At 38.1% G+C, this 21,752-nt stretch overlaps 1 protein-coding gene across 8 annotated transcripts in view; it reads right to left on the bottom strand.

Moving 5' to 3' along the window:
* Positions 1–21,752, bottom strand: part of FARS2 (phenylalanyl-tRNA synthetase 2, mitochondrial) — a 516,049-nt gene that overhangs the window by 329,315 nt on the left and 164,982 nt on the right. For all 8 annotated transcript variants that reach the window (XM_087437946.1, XM_087437948.1, XM_087437949.1 and 5 more), the window contains one exon: positions 3,076–3,207. In XM_087437946.1, the coding sequence (XP_087294072.1) occupies positions 3,076–3,207 (132 nt within the window). The remainder of the gene's footprint in view (positions 1–3,075; positions 3,208–21,752) is intronic.

Genomic DNA, 21,752 nt, shown 5'->3' with positions numbered 1-21,752 from the left:
TGTTGTTTTGATTTGCATTTCCCTGATGATTACTGATGTTGAACATCTGTTCATGTGCCTATTGGTCATCTGTATATCTTCTTTGGAGAAGTGTCTGTTCATTTCCTCTGCCCATTTTTTGATCAGGGTGGCTGTTTTTTTGTTGTTCAGTTGTGTGAGTTCTTTATCTATTATGGATATTAACTCCTTGTCAGATATATGTTTTGCAAATATTTTCTCCCAGCTGTGGGTTGTCTGTTCATCTTGATTCTGGTTGCATCTGTCTTGTAGAAGCTCTTTAATCTGATAAAGTCCCACTTGTTTATTTTTTCTTTAGTTTCCCTAGTCTGGGTAGGCATGGCATCCGAAAAGATTCCTTTATGACCAATGTCAAATAGTGTGTTGCCTATATTTTCTTCTATGAGTTTTATAGTTTTAGGTCTCACCTTCAGGTCTTTGATCCATTTTGAGTTAATTTTTGTGAATGGCGATAGCAGATGGTCCACTTTCATTCTTTTGCAAGTGGCTGTCCAGTTTTCCCAACACCATTTAATGAAGAGACTTTCCTTTCTCCATTCTATGTTCTTAGCTCCTTTGTCGAAAATTAGCTGTCCGTATATGTGTGGTTTTATTTCTGGGCTTTCATTTCTGTTCCATTGATCTGTGTGTCTATTTTTGTACCAGTACCACACTGTTTTGATTACCATTGCTTTCCAGTATGTTTTGAAGTCAGGGATTGTGATGCCTCCTGCTTTGTTCTTTTTTCTTAGGATTGCTTTAGCTATTCGGGGTCTTTTGTTGCCCCATATGAATCTTAGTATTCTTCTTCTATTTCTGTGAAGAATGTCATTGGGATTCTGATTGGGATTGCATTGAACCTGTAGATTGCTTTTGGTAATATAGACATTTTAACTATGTTTATTCTTCTAATCCATGCATGGGATGTCTTTCCATTTCTTTATGTCATCATCGATTTCTTTCAATAATGTCTTATACTTTTCATTGTATAGGTCTTTCACCTCCTTGGTAAGATTTATTCCAAGATATTTTATTCTTTTTGATGCAATTGTAAATGGCATTATCTTTTTGAGCTCTCTTTCTGTTAGTTCGTTATTAGCATACAGAAAAGCCACTGATTTTTGCAGATTGATTTTGTACCCTGCGACTTCGCTGTAGTTGTTGATTATTTCTAATAGTTTTCCAACGGATTCTTTACGGTTTTCTATATATAAAATCATGTCATCTGCAAATAATGAGAGTTTCACTTCTTTGTTGCCTATTTGGACTCCTTTTATGCCTTTTTCTTGCCTAATTGCTCTGGCCAAAACTTCCAGTACTATGTTGAATAGAAGTGGTGAGAATGGGCAGCCCTGCCTCATTCCTGTTCTCAGAGGAATGGCTTTCAGTCTTTCCCTGTTGAGTATGATATTGGCTGTGGGTTTGTCATAAATAGCCTTTATTATGTTGAGGTACTTTCCTTCGATACCCATTTTGTTGCGAGTTTTTATCATAAATGGAGGTTGTATCTTGTCAAATGCCTTCTCAGTGTCTATTGAGATGACCATGTTGTTTTATTCTTTGTTTTGTTGATGTGGTGTATCACGTTGATTGATTTGCAAGTGTTGAGCCATCCCTGCGTCCCTGGTATAAATCCCACTTGATCATGGTTTATGATCTTTTTAATGTATTGCTGTATTCAGTTTGCCAATATTTTGTTGAGGATTTTTGCATCTATGTTCATTGGCGATATTGGCCTGTAATTTTCCTTCTTTGTATTGTCTTTGTCTGGTTTTGGTATCAGAGTGATGTTGGCCTCATAGAATGATTCAGGAAGCATTCTATCTTCCTCTATTTTTTGGGAATAGTTTGAGAAGGATGCGTATTAAATCTTCTTTGAATGTTTGGTAAAATTCACTAGAGAAGCCATCTGGTCCTGGACTTTTATTTTTGGGGAGGTTTTTGATTACTATTTCAATCTCTTTACTTGTGATTGGACTATTCAGATTCTCCATTTCTTCTTGGTTCAAGTTTGGGAGGTTGTGTGAGTCTAAGAATTTATCCATTTCTTCTAGATTGTCCAATTTATGGCATACAATTTCTCATAGTATTCTCTTATAATCCTTTGTATTTCTGTGGTATCCATTGTAATTTCTCCTCTTTCATTTCTAATTTTATTTATTTGAGGCTTTTCTCTTTTTTTCTTAGTAAGTCTGGCTAAGGGTTTGTCAATTTTGTTTATCTTCTCAAATAACCAACTCGTTGTTTCATTAAGCCTTTCTACTATTTTTTTGGTCTCAATTTCATTTATTTCTGCTCTGATTTTCATTATTTCTCTCCTTCTGCTGACTTTGGGGTTTGTTTGTTCTTCTTTTTCTAGTTCTGTTAGGTGTAATTTAAGGTTGCTTCTTTGGGCTTTTTCTTGTCTGTTAAGGTGCGCTTGTATCGCTATGAATTTCCCTCTCAGGACCGCTTTTGCTGCATGCCATATGATTTGGTATGGCATATTTTCTTTTTCGTTTGTTTCCAGATAGTTTTTGATTTCTCCTTTAATTTCATCAATGATCCACTGGTTGTTCAGTAGCATGTTGTTTAATCTCCACATTTTTGTCACTTTCCCAGGTTTTTTTCCGTTGTTGATTCAGGCTCAAGTATTTTTATATTGTGTTTTACTGTATTTATGAAATATCTGTTGAAGTTGGGGCACTATTCTAAATGCAATAAGAACAAAACAGGATTATCAACTGGCTTTGTTCTTAAATACTTTGGAGGACAAACTGCACTCACGTGACATGCATCAAATGCCTGTTGGGCAATTACAAAGCAACCTAGCAACAAACAGGAAATCACGAGTACAGCTCCAACTCGTAAGTGCTGACAAGGAAGACCTTCAAAAACAAGAAGCCTGTGCAAAATTAGATGGGAGCAATTAAGTCCTTCCAGAGTTAAGTGTCAGAGGTAAATCTGGAGGGCAACATGAGGGGAGAAAGATGGTGATGCTATCCCTACAGGAGGATGTAAATGCATATGTAAATGAAGTTAAATGAGAAGAGCGTTTTTCAAGAGAGTCTGTAAATAAAATGCTGGATTCTTTTCTACCTGAATTTACCAGCTGTTGTTCCATCACCCCACAGCCAAGAACTTCCAGCCATTCTCCACGGAAGTTGATCTCCATCTCGAAGGAAGGATGAGTAAAAGGAAAGTAGCAGTCTACCCATCTAATGTCCAGTCCTGCAAAGAAGCCAAATAAAAACAGAGTGTTAAAAGGCAGTCTACCCTTTCTTGTGATCAAATTTGCCCTTCAGCTAATGACACCAATTACTACATTCTGAGTAAAATAAATAGCAAACAAATTAATTTACAACACGTTAGGAGGAGGCAATAAATCTTAAAACTTGTGAAAAACTGGCATGTCTTTTCCAATATGAAAAACACTTTGTGCAGTTCCAAGACCCTCTAAAACCAAATCAATCACCTGTCAAATCCTTGCAACCACCTGGCAGAGGAAAAAATTAGGTCAAGATCACAGAAAAGCAAGTAAGTCTGCTATTTCGTATAAGTGAAAATGACATCTTCTCAGAGTTAAAGAAAAAATATTTATCTTTCAAACTTACATATTGTCTTTCAAACTTATGGGGGCTTACAAACATATCGGGGCGGGCCTGGTGGCCTAGCAGTTAAGTGCGAGTGCTCTGCTTTGGCAGCCCGGGGTTCGTGGGTTTGGATCCCGGACGTGCACCGATGCACCGCTTGTCAAGCCATGCTGTGGTGGTGTCCCATATAAAAAAGTAGAGGAAGCTGGGCATGGATGTTAGCTCAGGGTCAATCTTCCTCAGAAAAAAGAGGAGGCTTGGCATTGGATATTAGCTCAGGGCTAATCTTCCTTACAAAAAAAAAAAAAAACCTTACATATCAATAATATGACCAATTTAGGCTAAACTAATCAACTTTCACTTCCATAAGTATATGTATTAATTTTTAATTAAGTTTATAGGAGCTAATAAAGTTAAATAAAATAAGATCTATCAAGTAAATTTAGGCAAAACACGTAAAAAGTTTTTCTACAGATGAATGATATACTTACATCTAAACAAGCAAAGTACATCCTAAATGCCAGACTGAATTTCTCAATAAGCAATCAGAAATATGGCACTATGAACAATGATATTACTATCTAACAAAGGAAAAGACTAACGAATTCAAAACAATTAATGCCTGCACAGAGTGGAGGCACCGAAAGCGGAGAGAGCAGACGAGAAGGTCACCTAGTGCTAGATTCCCACTGTGAGGAACACACAAACGCGGGCATTGGACAAACCATCTGCGGCCCCTCACTATGTTCCTTCCACTTTGTGTAATGATCTTTCTCTTCTTCTTTCAGGCCACACTCCTGATTCTGATTTTCCACAGTAAAATGCCCCTCTATGAATTTAAAATATTGTGTTTTCTCGCCCAAGAATATCTGCATTTTAAACCTTGTGGAAATCAACATGCGAAACAAAAACCGCTTCCATTTATTGAATACATACTATGCCTCTATCCTCCCACTTCACATATAGGGAAAAAAACTATTAGAAAGGATGAGTGTCTTGCCCAAAGGCACACAGTTAGCGGATGACTAGGCCAAACCCAAGTCTGCCCGATTCCTCAAACTCCTGCTCTTGACAATTAAAACATAATTCCCTGCCCATCAAAAAAGATATTTCAAGAATCAAAATCAGATGGGAACGGAATTATGAAACATGGGGGCCTTTCCTATGCCCCAAATTACATAGAAGAAGGTAGGTTTTTCTTTCATTGTTTTGTTTTATTTGCATTTATTTTCCTAGTTACTTGCTGTGTATGGCAAGCGACAGTTGATTTCTGTTTACAATAGTAATACATTTCCCCTTTATTGTAAATGTGGTATAACAGTCAAACATTAAACTGCACAAAACTAGTACACAACTTGATAAATGTTGACATATGTATACATCCACGAAACTATCACCATAATCAATATAATGAAAATATCTATCACCCCCAAAAGTTTCCTCGTGCCCTTTTGTAATTCTATCCATCTGTCCATCAACAATCACCTCTTCTTTTCACCCCCCACATCCCCAGGCAACCACTAATCTCCTTTCTGTCACTACAGATGAGTTTGCATTTCCAATTTTATAAAAATGGAATCATACAGAATGTACTCTTTTTCTGTCCAGTTTCTTTCACTCAGTATAATTATTTTAAGATTCACCGATGTTACTGCACGTATCAACAGTTCATTCCTTTTCATTACTGTGTAGATTTTGCCAACATTTTTTCTAACTGAGAAAAAAAGCTGGCCCTGTTGCAGGCCACTGGAGAAATGTGTACAAATCTCCTGAGTAGTCCAGACTTTTCTGTATGGAAGCTCCTCTGTGCAGAGCAATTGCTTATTCTCAATTATATTCTGAGAAGAAGGTATCTATACACCTGTGTGACTGTCCATCTTTGGGACCAGCAATCTCCTACCAATATTTTTATTCAAAATCTCCAGAGACAATCCTGCTTGCAAACAGAAATGTGTGAAGCCCTGGGTTATGTAACTGAGTGCAGAAGGACTGGCAGACAAAACAATTTTTATCACTCTTTTTTGTAACTCCTGGCAGGTAAGCACAAATCACTTTCTGAAAAAAATTTAGAAAAACAAATTTTGTGCACATAGCTTTTCACACATGGCTTAAATTTTACCAAAAGCAAGAGGAGTACTCGGGGTTAACATGGTAATTTCATCATCATACAATTAAACATCACCTAAGTACCTGGAACATAGTTAGGTGAGGTCTACACAAATTTTCTTTGTATGTCTTTATTTTATTCCTTGGACAGGCTAAATAAACAGCTTAGTTTACATAGCTTTATATCTCACACCTGTAAAATCGTAAGTTCCCCTTAGTCAGAGAGAAAGAATTTTTAAGATATAAGTCCTCAAAATAATCCCAAGTATTGATTAAAGTAATTGAATATCAATGTTTATTAAGCCCAAACTAAACCCCTACTGCATAAAGTCTATGGGAAGCTGAGCCTCCATAGAGACAGCACCCTCTTTACACACACCCATCTGAGCTGTTGGTACTGATGGTGTCATCAAAGCACAAGGATTGAACTGAAAAGTAATGTGACGATTTCTCCCCTTTTCCAGGAACCTTCTTTTTACTGAGGGGCTTTTGCTTTACCACTTCTGAAACTAGAAAAAATTATAACTTTGGATTAAAATTTTTTAATGTTGAATAAATTCTTAAGATAAAATGCCCATATGTTGGTTACATCAACCCAAGGGTTGCTCTTTTTTGGTTTAAGACCTCAGCCACAAGGCCCTCAAGTTCTTCTTGCTTGATCATCCTACAAGTGTCTCTTTCAGCAGTAACGAAAAGTAATTGTTCCACGCTGAAAGATACCCACAGCAAGGCCTGAAAAGGCAGGAAAGTCAGCCAAAGCTTTTCAGAACCCATGAAAACGATTAATACTGACAATCTGTGGAGCAGAACTCATTGATAATAACATCACAGAAAACACAGATTGGCAAAAGTTTTGTCTAATAAGGCTGGGAAGTTTTTAATCCTTTTCACTTCCTCAGATCTTTTGCTAAACGTTTCCTTTTTAAATACATATGACCCTACAAAGAATGCTGAATCCATAAACCACGCATTTTCTTTGTTTCACTACTTTAAGGACTTCTTCAATGCTTAAATTTTGCTTCCTTCAATTTAACAGGCAAAAGCCAAAATCTACAAAACTCCATTTTTGAGAAGCCTATGGCTGTACTTCAAGCATAATTTGTCATTATTTGAAAGTAAATTATATTAGAATAATGTGTAATTTTTGCCAAAACACCATATTCTTTTATATATTCTAACAATTTAAATTTCAGCAACATTGACACATTAATAGTAATTTTTTAAAAATTACTGGTAGTGGAATCATTTGTTGAATACTTTTATATTACCCCCAAAATACACTGTTGTCTTATTTTCTCTCCATAACCTCAAAATTATAGTAAGCATTATTATATCTGGTGAAAAAGCATCTTGACATGCATCTTGTATTAAAAGATGTGATACTGAATAACCAGCTCAAAACCACGTTGTGTATGGCTTATTTCACATATCAAGTATCAGGAGTCAGTGAAAAAATACACTAAAAACTATGTATTTCATGTTATATATTAATAGAGGGAAATTTTTTGTAAATATGTCCAAATCATATGGATTCATTATGCATTAGACTAATCTCTTACTGAGATGATGGAGGAAAATTAAATGCATACATACTATATATCTAATGGAAAATAATGCCTAAGTGTTTTTAAAATTTTGTATTTTAATTTTGTATTTAATTTTAAATTTTAAAATTTTGTATTTAATTTTAAAAATTAATGATACAAATATACAATTAATCACTGCTGTTGGACATTAACTTTTCAACAGGTTTTCCCTCAGTTGGTACCAGAGAAATAGTAGAAGGTAGCGCTCTGATACCAGTGCTGCTTCTCTGCGCAGGATGCAGCATGCATCCAAGGAAGGAAAGCAAGGTGGAGGAGAAAAAGGATGGAGGGTGCTCTCTGGATAAAAATAAATTCTTAAAAAACCTGAATCATCCTAGATGACCACAATCTAATTAGGGAAAGCACCCAGCCATCACTGTCAAAGGCACCTGACAATTCCATCTCTTCTGCTGCCGTTTAATTTAAGTAAGACCCACAGCCCTTTAAACTGAATATGTAGCAAGCAGCATACAGGCATTTTTTCAGATTTCTCAATGTTGCTCTATTCTAATAGCTTTCTTAAAAAAATTTAGGTATTATGTTCACAGGGTTCAAAATCAAAACACTGTTAAGAGGATACATCTCACTGCACAACAGTATCAGTGAGAAGTCTCACTTACATCCCTGTCCCCACCCTACCCACCTCCTCCTGGACCCTTAGAGGTAAACTTCTAGGGTTTCCTTTTTATTGCCAGATGTAAGAAAATACAAGCATGTATCTCTATCTTCCCTCCTCTCTTACGTAAAATACAGCATACTCTGCACACTATTCTGCACTATGCTTTTTTCACTTAATGACATGTTCTGGAGGTCTCTCCACCTGACTACACACAGCACTTACTCATTCCTTTTCTTATTCCTACATAGTGTTCCATCAAGTGGCTATGCCACGTTTATATAAAAAGTCCCTTACTGATGTATACTTAGACTATATCCAATGTTTTGCTACGAAAAATGACACTGCAACAAAATACCCTGTTGGGTCAAAGAGTAATTCTTTTATAGTTTTAATAAATATTGCCAAATTGTCTTCTATAGGAGTTGTACAATTTTGCACTCTCATCAGCTCAATACTTTTCAAGGGGGCCAAGGTCGCACAACTAATTAGTGAGTCAAACTAGAGCTCAGGTCCTGAATGAAGATTCAAGGCTCTGCTGATAAAAGATCACCCAGCTTGACCTCCATACACAGCTCCCACTTAGCTAATGCAATAGCTGAGCACCAGGGACAAGATTCCCCAGTTCCTGCTGCCTTCCTTGCCCTTGCTGTCTGTTTGCATCTCTTATCTCTCCCCTAGCAAAGGAAAAGAGTGTCTTCTGGACTGAGTAACTGCATGGCTGGCAATAAGGAGGAAGAGGAGGCACGTGAAAGTCCTGAAACATCCATGTGGGAATATGAATGCTGACTCCATCTCCAAAGCCCCCCTCACAAGTACCATGAAGCCATTCACAACTAACAATTCATTCCACATCTAGGGCCTTACAAATCTGGCAATGTCACCACTGTGACTCTTTAGTGTGCCATATATATCCTATGTGTCCACACAGCCACACACCCTCGAGTCCAGTACTGCAGACTGCTAAATGGAATAAAATCATTCCAACTACAAAGTTAATGCTAAATACCACCTTTTCCCTCTCAGAGAGGGAAAGAGGGTAATAAAATCCTCTGGTATGGGACCTCCATGGCACACAGTAAAGGATGTAGGCACTATTTCAGCCACAATGATTCCCTTTGCTAAGACATACACAGAGTAAAAGGGGAAAAACAAAAGGCTTGCAATTTCTCTCACCATTGGCAATGGTGTAACTGATCCCACAGCTATTAGTCTTCTGCTTGGTGGAAAGACCAGTGTGTTAAAGTGTTGTTTCAGGCTGTTGCCCTGGGACTCCTATTCACAGGAATCCTTTTTTATCGGTGAAGAAGATTAGCCCTGAGCTAACATCTGTTGCCAATCCTTCTCTTTTTGCTGAGGAACATTAGCCCTGGGCTAACGTCTGGCCCATCTTCCTCTACTTTATATGTGGGATACCTGCCACAGCATGGCTTGATAAGCGGTGCGTAGGTTTGCGCCTGGGATCCAAACCCGCAAACCCTGGGCCGCCAAAGCAGAGTGCGTGAACGTAACCACTACACCACCAGGCTGGCCCCCAGGAATCCTTTTAATTAGGGTTTGGATCTTAAGTATTATCACTTCTCCACCTCACAATGAGGTTAGAAATGGAGTATAGAACAATCTAATGGCCCCTCATTCTAAATTTGGGCATGGGATCAGAGGCACTAGGATAAGTGACCACTCTCCGGCTACACAGGGAGCAGAGAGGACAGCCTAACAGCAACCTGGCCTGGGAGTGAGCAACAGCTACAGGCCCTCTGGTCCTCCATCTTCTTCCTGAACCATTCACAAACGATGACTACACAGACAAGCCTTGCACACAGAAGCCTCACACTCCACCCTCCACAAATTTGTTCACAGAGACTTGGGTGGGTTGGGCATAATGTATGGGAAGAGCAATCACAGATCTAGGACCAAATCCCAGCTCTACCACTTTCAGCCATATGACCTCAAGCAAGTTACTTAACCTCTCACGACCTCAATTTTGTTTAAAATAAGAATAATACTTACCTCACAGGGTTTTGGTGACAATCCAGTATGGAAAAGTGTGTAAAGAACCTAGCCTAGTACCTGACACCTAATAAATACTCAATGGGTGATTCCTGAACTGAATGTCACTGAAAATCAGACCATAATCTAAAATATCTCTCACCTTTTAATAAAAATATGAAGAAAAATAAACATTTCTAAATTGCATTCTTAAGGTAATCAACATTTGTTGTTAATTTACTATGGCACAGTGCTAAATACTTCACATGGCCTTCTTTAATGTAATCCTTACACTGATGTAAGGCTGGTAAAAACACTGCACAATAATCACCATTGTTCCCATCTTACAGATGAAGGAACTGTGGCTGAAACAGTTTACGTATCTAATCTAAGTTTACGTAGCTAGTAAATGCGAAGACCAGAATTCAAATCCAGTGTGTCAGACAACAAAGCCCTATGCTGCCCTCCACTGGAGCAGACAACAAAAAACAACACTAATTCAGCTGCCCATGCAAAGTGCTCTTTCAAGTCGAACATGGCACCGTCAATCTCCTTGTTCTTCTAACATATAACAACGATGGATATGATAAAAAAGAGAAAATCAAAAAGGCGTAGTCTAAGTTCAAAGATAAGAGCAATACCTCCGTAGGCCAGAAACAGAACAGAAAGGCAAAACAGTGAGACAGGATATAGCACAGGGCTGCTGGGCTCGGGGTCTACAACCAGGAAGAGGAGCTTGTCTTCTGCAAGATAACATACTGCTGGCTTTGGATCTGAGACAGGCTAAAAAGTTGAAGTCATATGCTGGGATGGAATAAGTTCCATGCTGGTAAATGAAGAATGACAAAAATTGTCACCAAATACAGCCTTGGGGCTGTAGCTCTGAAGAGCCGTAGGCTTAGAGATCTAAGCCCTGGCTGCTGGATCTGCCATATCCCCTAAATCAGTGCTGGTTAGAACATCTGACAGACCCCTATAAAACCTCATTCTGGATTTCAAGCCTAGAGGGCTAGGTGAAACCAACTGCAAAAGCACAGAGGGGAGAAATAAGCAAAGTGGGGGAGGACAGGAGGGAGGGAAACAAAAAGAAGAAGGAAAACAAAAACAAAAATCTTCCACTGAATATGACCTTGCAAATGAAAATTCCAAAATACATGAATAAATCTAATGCTAAGTAAAGCAGCCAACAAAACCAACAATTGAACATGAACTCACTCCAGATGAAACTAATTTTATAAAAAAACCTGAGATTTTAAAATAAGTATGTTTCAGATCTCCTAAGAGATACATGAACGCACGCCTCACTGATTTGTTCTAAAAAAAATCATAAGGCAATCTTTGGTAAACCAAATCCAAACAATGCACCTTTAGAATTTTATCCATCTCCCAGTCAAATTCTGCTTTGAGAAGGAAACACTAGCCCCTAGTTTCAAAGAATTCCTGTCGCAAACATTAAGCATCATCAGAAAAGAAGTGAAAGAAAGTGATGACAGAGGTATAAGAAAAATAAGAAAAGAAAGGAGTTAGAAGAGGAGAGTGAGAGTAATGGAAAAATGGGAGAAAAAATTATCTAAGAGAAGGAGTAGGCAAAGTGTAAAATGAAAAAGAGAGACTTCCATGTCTGGACAAGATGGAATAACAAACCAGTTTAACCTTTCCACGTGAAAAAACAAACAAAACAGACAAAATATATGAAACAATGCCACACAAGACATTGGACATCAGGTAACAAGGACAACGATCCCTGAGAAATGAGCCCTAATATTGCCCCAGGAGGGAAGGAGAACGCAGGAAGAGCCAGAAGTCTTCCCCAGTTGAGGAGACACAGCTGGGAGTCTTACAAGTCAGAGCAGCTAGAGTTCAGAGGACATGGTGAAGGAGAGAAGAGAGCTGTTTTAGAGACAGAACTCTGAAGATCTGCAGAAGACACCCTTTTAGTATTCAATTAAATACAGTCAGTACATATGTGTTGAAGAAACCACCCAAGGCCAGGGAACACACCACACAAAAGAAGTAGAGGGAATAACACCAGGAGCTCACAAGGACCAAGAATAGTGCCAATACCCGACAGCCAAGTGGAAAACCTCAGAATTCATGGGTTATCCATTACAGTACTAAGAAGGGCTTATATCAGTTGTGGGGACAACTAACCCAAAACTAAAACACTACCCTAGGTCTGTCTAATAAGGCTTAAAAAAAAAGAACCAAAAGGATGCAAGTGTTTCTAAGTAACCCCAGAACAAAGCACATAGATGTTATTAGGAATACAGAAGTATCCAATGTGTTACAAGGTAAAATTAACAATGTTTGGGTCCTATAGAAAATTACCAGGCATGCAAAGAAGGAAAGAAACAAAGTAGAGAAAAATAGATAGCAATTCACCAAGAAATGACATAGATGATAGAACTAGCAGAAAAAGACATTAAAATACATGATAATGGTGCTCAATATATTCAAAAAGCTAAAGGAAAGATTAAAATGCTAAGTAGAGACATAAAAGATATAAAAAAGACTCTAATTGAAACGAATGAAATACAAAATAAAAAGAAAGAAAGAAACACTGGATGGAATTAACAGCAGATTAGACATTGAAGAAAAAATGACTGGTGAACTTGAAGATATAACAATGGAGACTATCCAAAATGAAACATAAAAGAAAAAAAACACTGAAAGAAAGTGAACAGAATATCAGTGAACTGTGGAAACATTTCAAGTGAGCAAATATACATGTAATTGGAGTTCCCAAAAGGGGGAGTAACAGAGAAAATATCTGAAGAAATTATTTAGCAAAAGTTCTCAAATTTGATGAGAAATATAAACCCATAGATCCAAAAAGCTCAACCAACCTCAGACACAAGAAATTTGAAGAAAACTAAATCTACACAAATCATAATCAAATTATTTAAAACCAACGACAAAGAAAAAATTTCAAAAACAGTCAAAGAGAAATGACACATTATGTACAGAAGAACAAAGGTAAATGCAAAGTTGATAGCAGATTTCTCACAGGAAGCAATCTAAGTGAGAAGAAAGAGGAACACTATCTTTGAAGAACTGAAAAGAAAAAAATATCAATCTAGAATTCTTTTTTTTGTGTGTGAGGAAGATCAGCCCTGAGCTAACATCCATGCTAATCCTCCTCTTTTTGCTGAGGAAGACCAGCTCTGAGCTAACATCTATTGCCAATCCTCCTCCTTTTTTTTTGTTTCCCCAAAGCCCAAGCAGATAGTTGTATGCCATAGTTGCACATCCTTATAGTTGCTGTATGTGGGACACAGCCTCAGCGTGGCCAGAGAAGCGGTGCACCAGTGCGCGCCCGGGATCCGAACCTGGGACACCAGTAGCGGAGCGCGCGCACTTAACTGCTAAGCCACGGGGCCGGCCCTCAATCTAGAATTCTTTACCCAGCGAAAATATCTCAAAAATAAAGGCAAGATAGAGGCTATTTTATACCAAAGATATACAAAAGCTGAAAGAATTCACTGCTAGCAGATTTGTATCACAAGAAATATTAATGACAGTCTTTCATGCAGAAGAAAAATATCAGTTGGAAACCTAGAAAAAGAGCACTGGAGATGATAGCTACCTGGGTAAATATAAAGACTTTCTCTCTTATTATTTAAATCTCTTTAAAAGCTAATCAACTGTTTAAAACAAAAATGTTTTTAGGAGTTAAAATACATTTAGGTTAAAATACATTTTAACCACAATGTATTTAGGAGTTGATAACATATATAGCAGTAAAAAACTGAAAACAATACAAAGGCCAGAAAGGAAAAAATGAAAGTACAATGTTGTGAGGTTCTTATACTATACCTGAATGGTATATCACTTGGAGATAGAACATGACAACTTAAAGATGTATACTATAACCCATAAAGCAATCACTAAAATAACACCAAATAAGTTATAGCTAATAAGCCAAACAAGGGAGATAAAATGAAACAGTAAAAAATCCACAATTAATCCAGTGAAAGCCAAGTTAAGAAAAAAGAGAGACAGAGCAAAATAATAATTTAAACCAAGTCACGTGAATAATCATATAAATGCTAATATGCTAACTAAACTTGGAAAAAGAAGAACAAAGTTGGAAGACTTCAACTGATTTCAAAATTTAGAATGAAGCTACTGTAAGGAAAACAGTGCAGTATTGCATCAAGATGGACAAACAAAAGATGAATGGAACAGAATAGAGAGTCCAGAAATAGACCCCAACATATATGGTCAATTGATTTTAGACAAAGGTACAAAGGCAATTAAGTGGAGAAAGGATGGTCATTTCAACAAACAGTGCTGAAAGGACCAAGTATCTATAGGAAAAAAAAATTCAATCCATACTTCATACCATATATACACTTTTTCAAAACAATCACAAACCTAAATATAAAACTGAAAACTATAAAACTTCTAGAAGAAAAGAGAGTAGAAAAATCTTTATGACCTTGGATTAGGAAAGATTTCTTAGAAACCACAGCAAAAACATAATCCATAAAAGAAAAATTTGGTTAATTAGATTTCACCAAAATTAAGAACTGTCCTTTGAGGGACACTGATAAGACAATGAAAAGACAAGGTACAGACTGGGAGAAAATATTTGCAAATCACATATCTGATAAAAGACTTATATCCAAAATATATAAAGAAGTTTCAAAAATCAATAATAAGACAAAAACCTGATTTTTTAAACAGGCAAAAGATTTGGGCACTACACCAAAGAATAGGTATATGGAGGGCAAATAAGCATATGATACTCAGCATCATTAGTCGTAAAGGAAATGCAAATTAAAACCACAATAGATACCACTACACACCTATTAGAATGGCTAAAATTAAAATGACTGACTGTATCTAGTATTGGCAAAGATAGGGAGCAACTTCTCTCACACACTGCTAGTAGGAATGTAAAATGGTTCAATCTCAAAATAATTATACTGAGTGAAAAAGGACAGGCAAAAGAATATATACTGTAGGATTGCATTTACATAAATCTAGAAAATGCAAACTAATCTAGTGACAGAAAGCAGATCACTGGTTACCTAAGCATGGTGTGGTAGGGAGGGTGGGCAGAAAAGGGGGTAGGGAGAGATAAGAAAGGGGCACAAAGAATCTTTCTGGGGTAATGGATATGTTCGTTACCTTGATTATTTTGACGATTTCATATGTGTATAAATATGTCAAAATGTATCAAATTGTACACTTTAAAATGTTTAGTTTATTGAAAGCTATTTTTAAAAATTAAGCAAAAAGGGTCAGCATATAAGCACTTTTCTCAATCTGTTGGATTTTACAATTTGGAAGTCAATTGTGACCTCAAAAGAAACACTTAAAATCAACACAGCTGGGGTTGAGCAGCAATAGGAAGGTACATGTCAGATAGCATGGCTGAAAAGAAAAGTTTCCAGAGAAGGATGGAAGGTTAATTGATGGCATTTGTTTGTTTGCTTTATCTTGGGATGATATAATCTGGAACATATTTTAAGCTGATAATTGAGGAAACAAGGTTCTGGAGAAAACAATGGAATGGGAATCTAGAAGAATGGGATCACGAGGCCAGTTAAACACAAAATTCAAACCTAGCCACCTAAACTTTCTTGATGAGATAGATGAGCTTATCCTCTCACAGGGACTAGGAAATGTGAGAGTGATAATGGTCTGGAATATCAGGAGGATTTGTACAGTGAGCTGACTAAGGATAAGAAAAAAAATTCCTACCAACCTTGACCTGGCTAAGGTGGCAGATCATAACAGCAAAATCTGAGCAGTCACTGAAAAGCAGAAAGAGTAGATTTGACCATCAATTCAAAGTTAGGTCTTTAACAAGCGAGTAGGGTAAATCAAGCGTTCAAAGGAAGGGTTGCCATTCATTTTCCAAATACGGAAAATTCTCAGGAGGAACACATTAGGTACTTTGTCCACCCCATCTGTTCCTTAAAGTGAGACCCAGGAACTACGTCAGAATTTGTCTCCAACACTTGCTTAAAATGCAGATCAGAATATCTGAGGTTGGGCCTGGGAATATGCATTTAACCATCCCTCCAGAGCTTGTGTTGATTATCTATCCCTTGATAAGGCTAGGGCTGGAAGAGAGGCCAGAATAGAAGTAACAGGAATGAATCAAGTAACTGAGCTTCTATGAACAAGGAGTAGAGAAGGAATTTTCCCTCTCCCATAGATGTTAATGTTTTCCAGGTTGCCTATGTCTCATCCACCTGAAAGGCTAAGAAACAGTATGCAACAGGTCAGTTCCTGGCATATTACTTGGCTTGATTACAGTATCCCTAAAATTTTAAGTACTTTTTTCACTGTATCTCACAGCCCAGTAATTTTATTTCACTTAACTTAAAACCCCAAACAATTTCAACTTCTTATTTCTCTAGAGTAGGGAACCTATTTGCTATCCTCTGTCCAATCACCATAGAATCATGGACTGTTTTAGGCTCCTTAAAAGTATTCCAGTTCATGGGCTGGCCCCGTGGCATAGTGATTGAGTTCGGCACACTCTGCTTCGGTGGCCCAGGTTCTCGGGTTCAGATCCCAGGCACAGACCCACACCACTTGTCAGCCATGCTGTGGCGGCAACCCACATACAAAATAGAGGAAGACTGGCACAGATGTTTGCTCAGGGCTAACCTTCCTCAAGCAAAAAAAGAGGATTCACAACGGATGTTAGCTCAGGGCAAATCTTCCTCAGCAAAAAAGAAAAAGTATTCCAGTTCAATTCAATCATTGCTATCTCAAGCTTTCTCCCAAGAGGTTTCCTTGTAATAACTCCTTAGGCCAGAAAGGTCAATTCCAGCACATTTTTCCATTCACCAAACATCTAAAGAAAAATGGGTCTTAGTTCTCTCTACACGTGATTCCTAAGGTGATGTCCTATTTCCCCTGAGCACCTCTCCTGGGCACAATGCAAGGCATACTATATCCTCATTTCACAGCTAGTGAACTGAAAGCTAAGAGAGGTTGAGCGTATCAGCCAGTTTTTACATGAAAGTGCAGCCTGCTTGGACTACATCCAGGCCACAGTGAGCAGAGGCAACTCAACACTGCCTGAATACAACAACTGCTTTGCTACTTCACTTTCTAGGAGTACTCTAAGAAAGATAACCCTCTCCAAATCAGACAACACCAGACAGCCCAAAAGAGCTGATTTAAAAATTAATTAAAGCAACATGTTCAAAATTTTTTAACTTGATTCAATTTCAAAAACAAAGTTGAACTAACAACTATGAACCTAATTATTATTCTCAACCACTTTCACTTCATTTATATGAACAGGGATTCATGGATAGAGAAAAATATGGAAAGATATGGAAGACACGGGATCTTCATTACCATTACCAACTGACCTCACTTTTGACAAGAACAACATTCACAATACAGAACCCTAGAATGTTTTGGTTGGATGGGACCATATATAGGTCCCTGTGGAGGTTGGGTTGACAAGCTGGTGATTTGGGGGGAATCATCACCTATGGAAGGACGAGGGTGGCAGCAAGTTGGGGCAAAGGGAGAAGTCAACGAACTGCAATCAGGTCCAACAAAGCCTTAACCTCGCCAGAGCTCTAGAGCTTATGTAGCCCATCAGAATTTCCCAGAGGTGGGGTAGTGGGGCGGTGAGGTGGTGGAGTGGTGAGGTGGTGGGATGGTGGGGTGGTGGGACAAAATGCTGGGCCTTTATATTCCTGCCACAATCAGTCTTTGGATGTGGGCAGCCCTGGGAAGGGCATGTCCTTAGGCAAAGAGGTTGCCCAAAGCTGAGGCAATCCCCGACGAAGCTGACAGCTGGAGGCCATCTGCACTCCCAATGGCCAGGGTCGTTGGAGGGGATACTGGGAGGTGCATCTGAATGACCACAAGCCTTTTTCGCTTTTAAACAAAAGGGAAAAGACATGACTTGCTCACAGTGACATATCTAGTCAACAGAAGAGGATCACAATCCATTTCTCCTTCAGACTAGTTCATCTAAACTGTGCTATGAGGCCAATACCATATAAACGGAAATTCTAATGTTTCGCAAAGAGACTATGCCAAAGAAGGGCTGTGAAACCCTGAAGGATAGAAAGTGAAACTAAAATGTTAGGAATCCTAAACCTCTATATTGCTCTGAAAGAAATAATCTGCCAAATATGGTTCACAGTACAAGGGAAACAACTTCGAAATATTAAAAATGACAGTGAATTCCACAAGAACAAATATAGTCTAAAGGGTTATTTTATTTCTAATTCTAAAACGATAACTTCTCTTATAAAAGCCTTAGGGTGCTGGTGCAATTGAAATGTTAGCAGAAAATAATAAACTGCTTTGGAGAGGGAAAAAAACCCTAAAACTAAAGCAGCTGCAATAACAACAAATTGCCACAAGGAAATAGTGCGTTCTAATTTTTAATTTTGCTTTTCAAGAACAAAGGAATACAACACTAATAATAAAAAAAAGTGAAAAGCTTAGACCATAAAAACAACTATAAAAAGAGTTGAATAATTCTGAGGCCCACCGAGGCATTTCCTATTTATTAACCAATTAAAGAAAGATTGAATTTGAAGTTGTTAAACGATCTTTGGCATCCAAAATGTAACTGAATACGATGTAGCAAATAGGGCTTTATCCCAAGCTAGCTGTAGGGAGTCAGAGTAAGGAGAGTCAGAAGGCAATACCTAGGGAGAGGCCCAATTTTTTTCAACATCATGGCTTTCGTAGGCCTCGCAATCTCAGAAATATTATTAGAATGATTTCTTTCTATCCTTTTAAAAGAGGTAACTTCTAATATGGGCTTGGAAGGTAGACTGCCTGGGCTAAAACTGTGCCTCAAATGCTTCTCAGCTGTGTGACATTCACATGGCAGTCCTATACACACATAACTATGTTTTGGTCAACGACAGATCACATATATGCCCGTGGTCCCATAAGATTAGTACCACACAGCCTAGGTGCGCATGGGGCTACACCACCTAGGTTTGTGTAAGCACACTCTGTGATGTTCCCACAACAATGAAATCGCCTAACAACGCATTTCTCAGAATGTATCCCCATCATTAAGTGATGTATGACTGATTCATTTCCCTGTGTCAAGGTTCCCTCACGTATAAAATAGGATTGCAATAATATCTACATCATAGATGCAGGTCAAAACAAAAAAATCCTTGTAAAAGTGCGTAGTACAGCATTTGACAGTATTAATTATTATCACTATTGTCATTGTCATCATTATTATTGCTATTATTAATCTAAATGACATCCAGATTGTTTGTACCTAGACAGGTTTACCAAGACATTGTTCAGAAACTAGCACCACCCACCCCCCCAAAAAATAAATTAAATGACCCTCTGAAATGCCTGAAGTAAGAACATGGCACTTCTCTTCAGAGTGAGGAAGAAACAGCCAAGAGTCTTGAGGGAGCTGTTAACATTCAGTGTGAACGCTATGGGAGCACACAGCACCTGTTTTCTATAATATCCTCGCCCTTGTAGTTCATAGAATGGGCCTGGGTTTGGGTCACCTTTCCACTCTGCTTAGCATCTCCCGTGAGAAGCATCTTAGCAGATGTTACAAATATGCAAACATCTGGGGACAAGCTCACACGCCCTTCTGGTGACCGCTCCCATAGCAATACACACGGCAAAGATACACCGGGGTTAGGCAAAGATGTGTGGCTAATGTCTCTTTAAGGATTTTCCGGGTGTTTGGCTACTATATGAATGGAGTTAAAAATGATATCGTGGCTGAAAGGAAAGAAAAAATAAAAGGCTTTCTTCACAGATAGACTTGAGTGCACATGAACAACATGTATTTTCCAAGCAGGTGGATTTTTTATTTTAATGCCATTCCATAATTCTGCTGACTCAGTCTTATAAACAAAAAGCAAATTTGAAGATTTATAAAATAGCAACTCTGATCTATAATGAAATCTGAAACTTAAAAATCTAGGCCAATAGCATTTTTAAAATAAAGCAGACATTTACCTGAAAGAGAGAAGCTACAACTTTATTGCTGTTTCCAAAGTTAAGATGATTAATTCTTGACCATGAGCATGCCATGCCCACCATGTGAACACAGGCATCACAGTCAGAAAAATCAAACAGTGCAGAAATGGTTTTACATCAGGAAGACTGCCACCTGGAAACCTTCAACTCAATGCACAGTTTTGTTTTTTTTTTTAATAATTTTATTTATTTATTTTTTCCCCCAAAGCCCCAGTAGATAGTTGTATGTCATAGCTGCACATCCTTCTGGTTGCTGTATGTGGGATGCGGCCTCAGCATGGCCAGAGAAGCGGTGCGTCGGTGCGCGCCCAGGATCTGAACCCCCGCCGCCAGCAGTGGAGCGCGCGCACTTAACTGCTAAGCCACGGGGCCGGCCCTCAATGCACAGTTTTAAAAGCTATTCAAAGACAAATATTAAAAATAAAACAAAGGAAAGTCCAGGACCATATTCAGAGAAATGTGTATCCTCAAGGCCCCTGGGAAAGTTCTTACAATCCATACAGGGTCTAGTGCATTGTTTACTTTTGAAAATATTTGCTGGTGCTCAGAGAAGATATTAAGGCTACCATCAACACCAATTTAACTGCTGTGCCAGAGTCTGGTATAAAGCTACATCTCATTTCATTAGAGAAAATAAAGACAAATCAACCATAACTATCGCACTTTGATTATGTTCCTATTTCTTCATATGCTTCCTGTTTTTATTGCCCTGTCTTAATTTTCCTTCTCTTCCCTCTTCCTTTATTTTTTTCATATTTACACATTTATTCAATATTTTCTTCTTACAAGGCAACTTTCACACGGTATCTCATTTTATTCTCATATGAAGCAAGTATTATTATCTCAACTTTTAAAAGTTAGAAAACAGAGGCCTACAGCACTAAATGACCTGTTCAAGATTTCAGAGAAAGCGGATGAAAGAGAATTTAAGTTTAATTTTCAGATTCCACACTACTATCTCTCAGCAGTCATGAGATTGTTCTGTTAACCATTTTTCTCTTTTTCCTTTCTTCATTCCTTAATGTTGTACTGCTTTATGATAGTTCTCAATGACTCGTGTCAGCTCAGATGTCCTCCAACCAGGAACCTTTCCTGGAGCACATGCAAAAACCAGAGGAGGTGCCTCTCCTATGTGCTCCCATAACACTTTATGTTTCCTGTGAGAGGATTCATTAAGATTCCTGGCTCCCTAAAGGGACGGATTATGTCTACCTTATTCAATATTGTGATGCCTGTAACGTGGTGGAAATCCAGTGGTGCTTCTTGCTGAGAAAAGTAAAAACACACTCCCAAAGAGAGTTTAGAAAAGCACATAGAAGAGACACCTCCTCTGAAATTCAATGTATGCTCCAGGAAAGGTTCCTAGATGGTGGACATCTGAGCTGACAGTAGAGGATAAGTAAGAATTATCCAAGTGAAGAAGCTGAGGGGACTAAACAAGGGGAGGGGGTTAGAAAGGAATGAAAAATAGCAAAGTAATAGGAGAAACACAAATACTAGTCATTAGAGAAAGGAGGCTACCTGCCTATCCAGAACCACTCAGTTATCTAACTAGGAGGCACTTTCGAAACCTCACAACAGTAAATCATTTCATGACAGAAATGTGTGGTGAGACATAAATAAGGAGGGCCTAAGAACAACTGACAACGGAAAAATTCAGACAATCTTGAATCTTTTTGTAAAGCTACTAGAGACAGAATGCTATCTCCCTAAAATACTAGAATCCCTTCTACCATAACCTGCCTCGAAAATGGCCCGAACAACACAATCCATCTCTCTGCATTCCAGTGTTAAATAGATTATATTACTACTAAAAGTATCACAATTCCTTTCTTTTATAATGAAAGTAAACAGAAGCTGGCTATAATAGGATTTTGGCATCAGCAATCTCTATCTGAAACCTATTTC

This window comes from Ceratotherium simum, chromosome 13 (assembly GCF_057802395.1).
Source record: "Ceratotherium simum simum isolate JZ-2026a chromosome 13, ASM5780239v1, whole genome shotgun sequence".
Taxonomy (NCBI): domain Eukaryota; kingdom Metazoa; phylum Chordata; class Mammalia; order Perissodactyla; family Rhinocerotidae; genus Ceratotherium; species Ceratotherium simum.
Note: the sequence above shows the minus strand (reverse complement) of the source record. Positions and strands in the feature narration are given on the sequence as shown.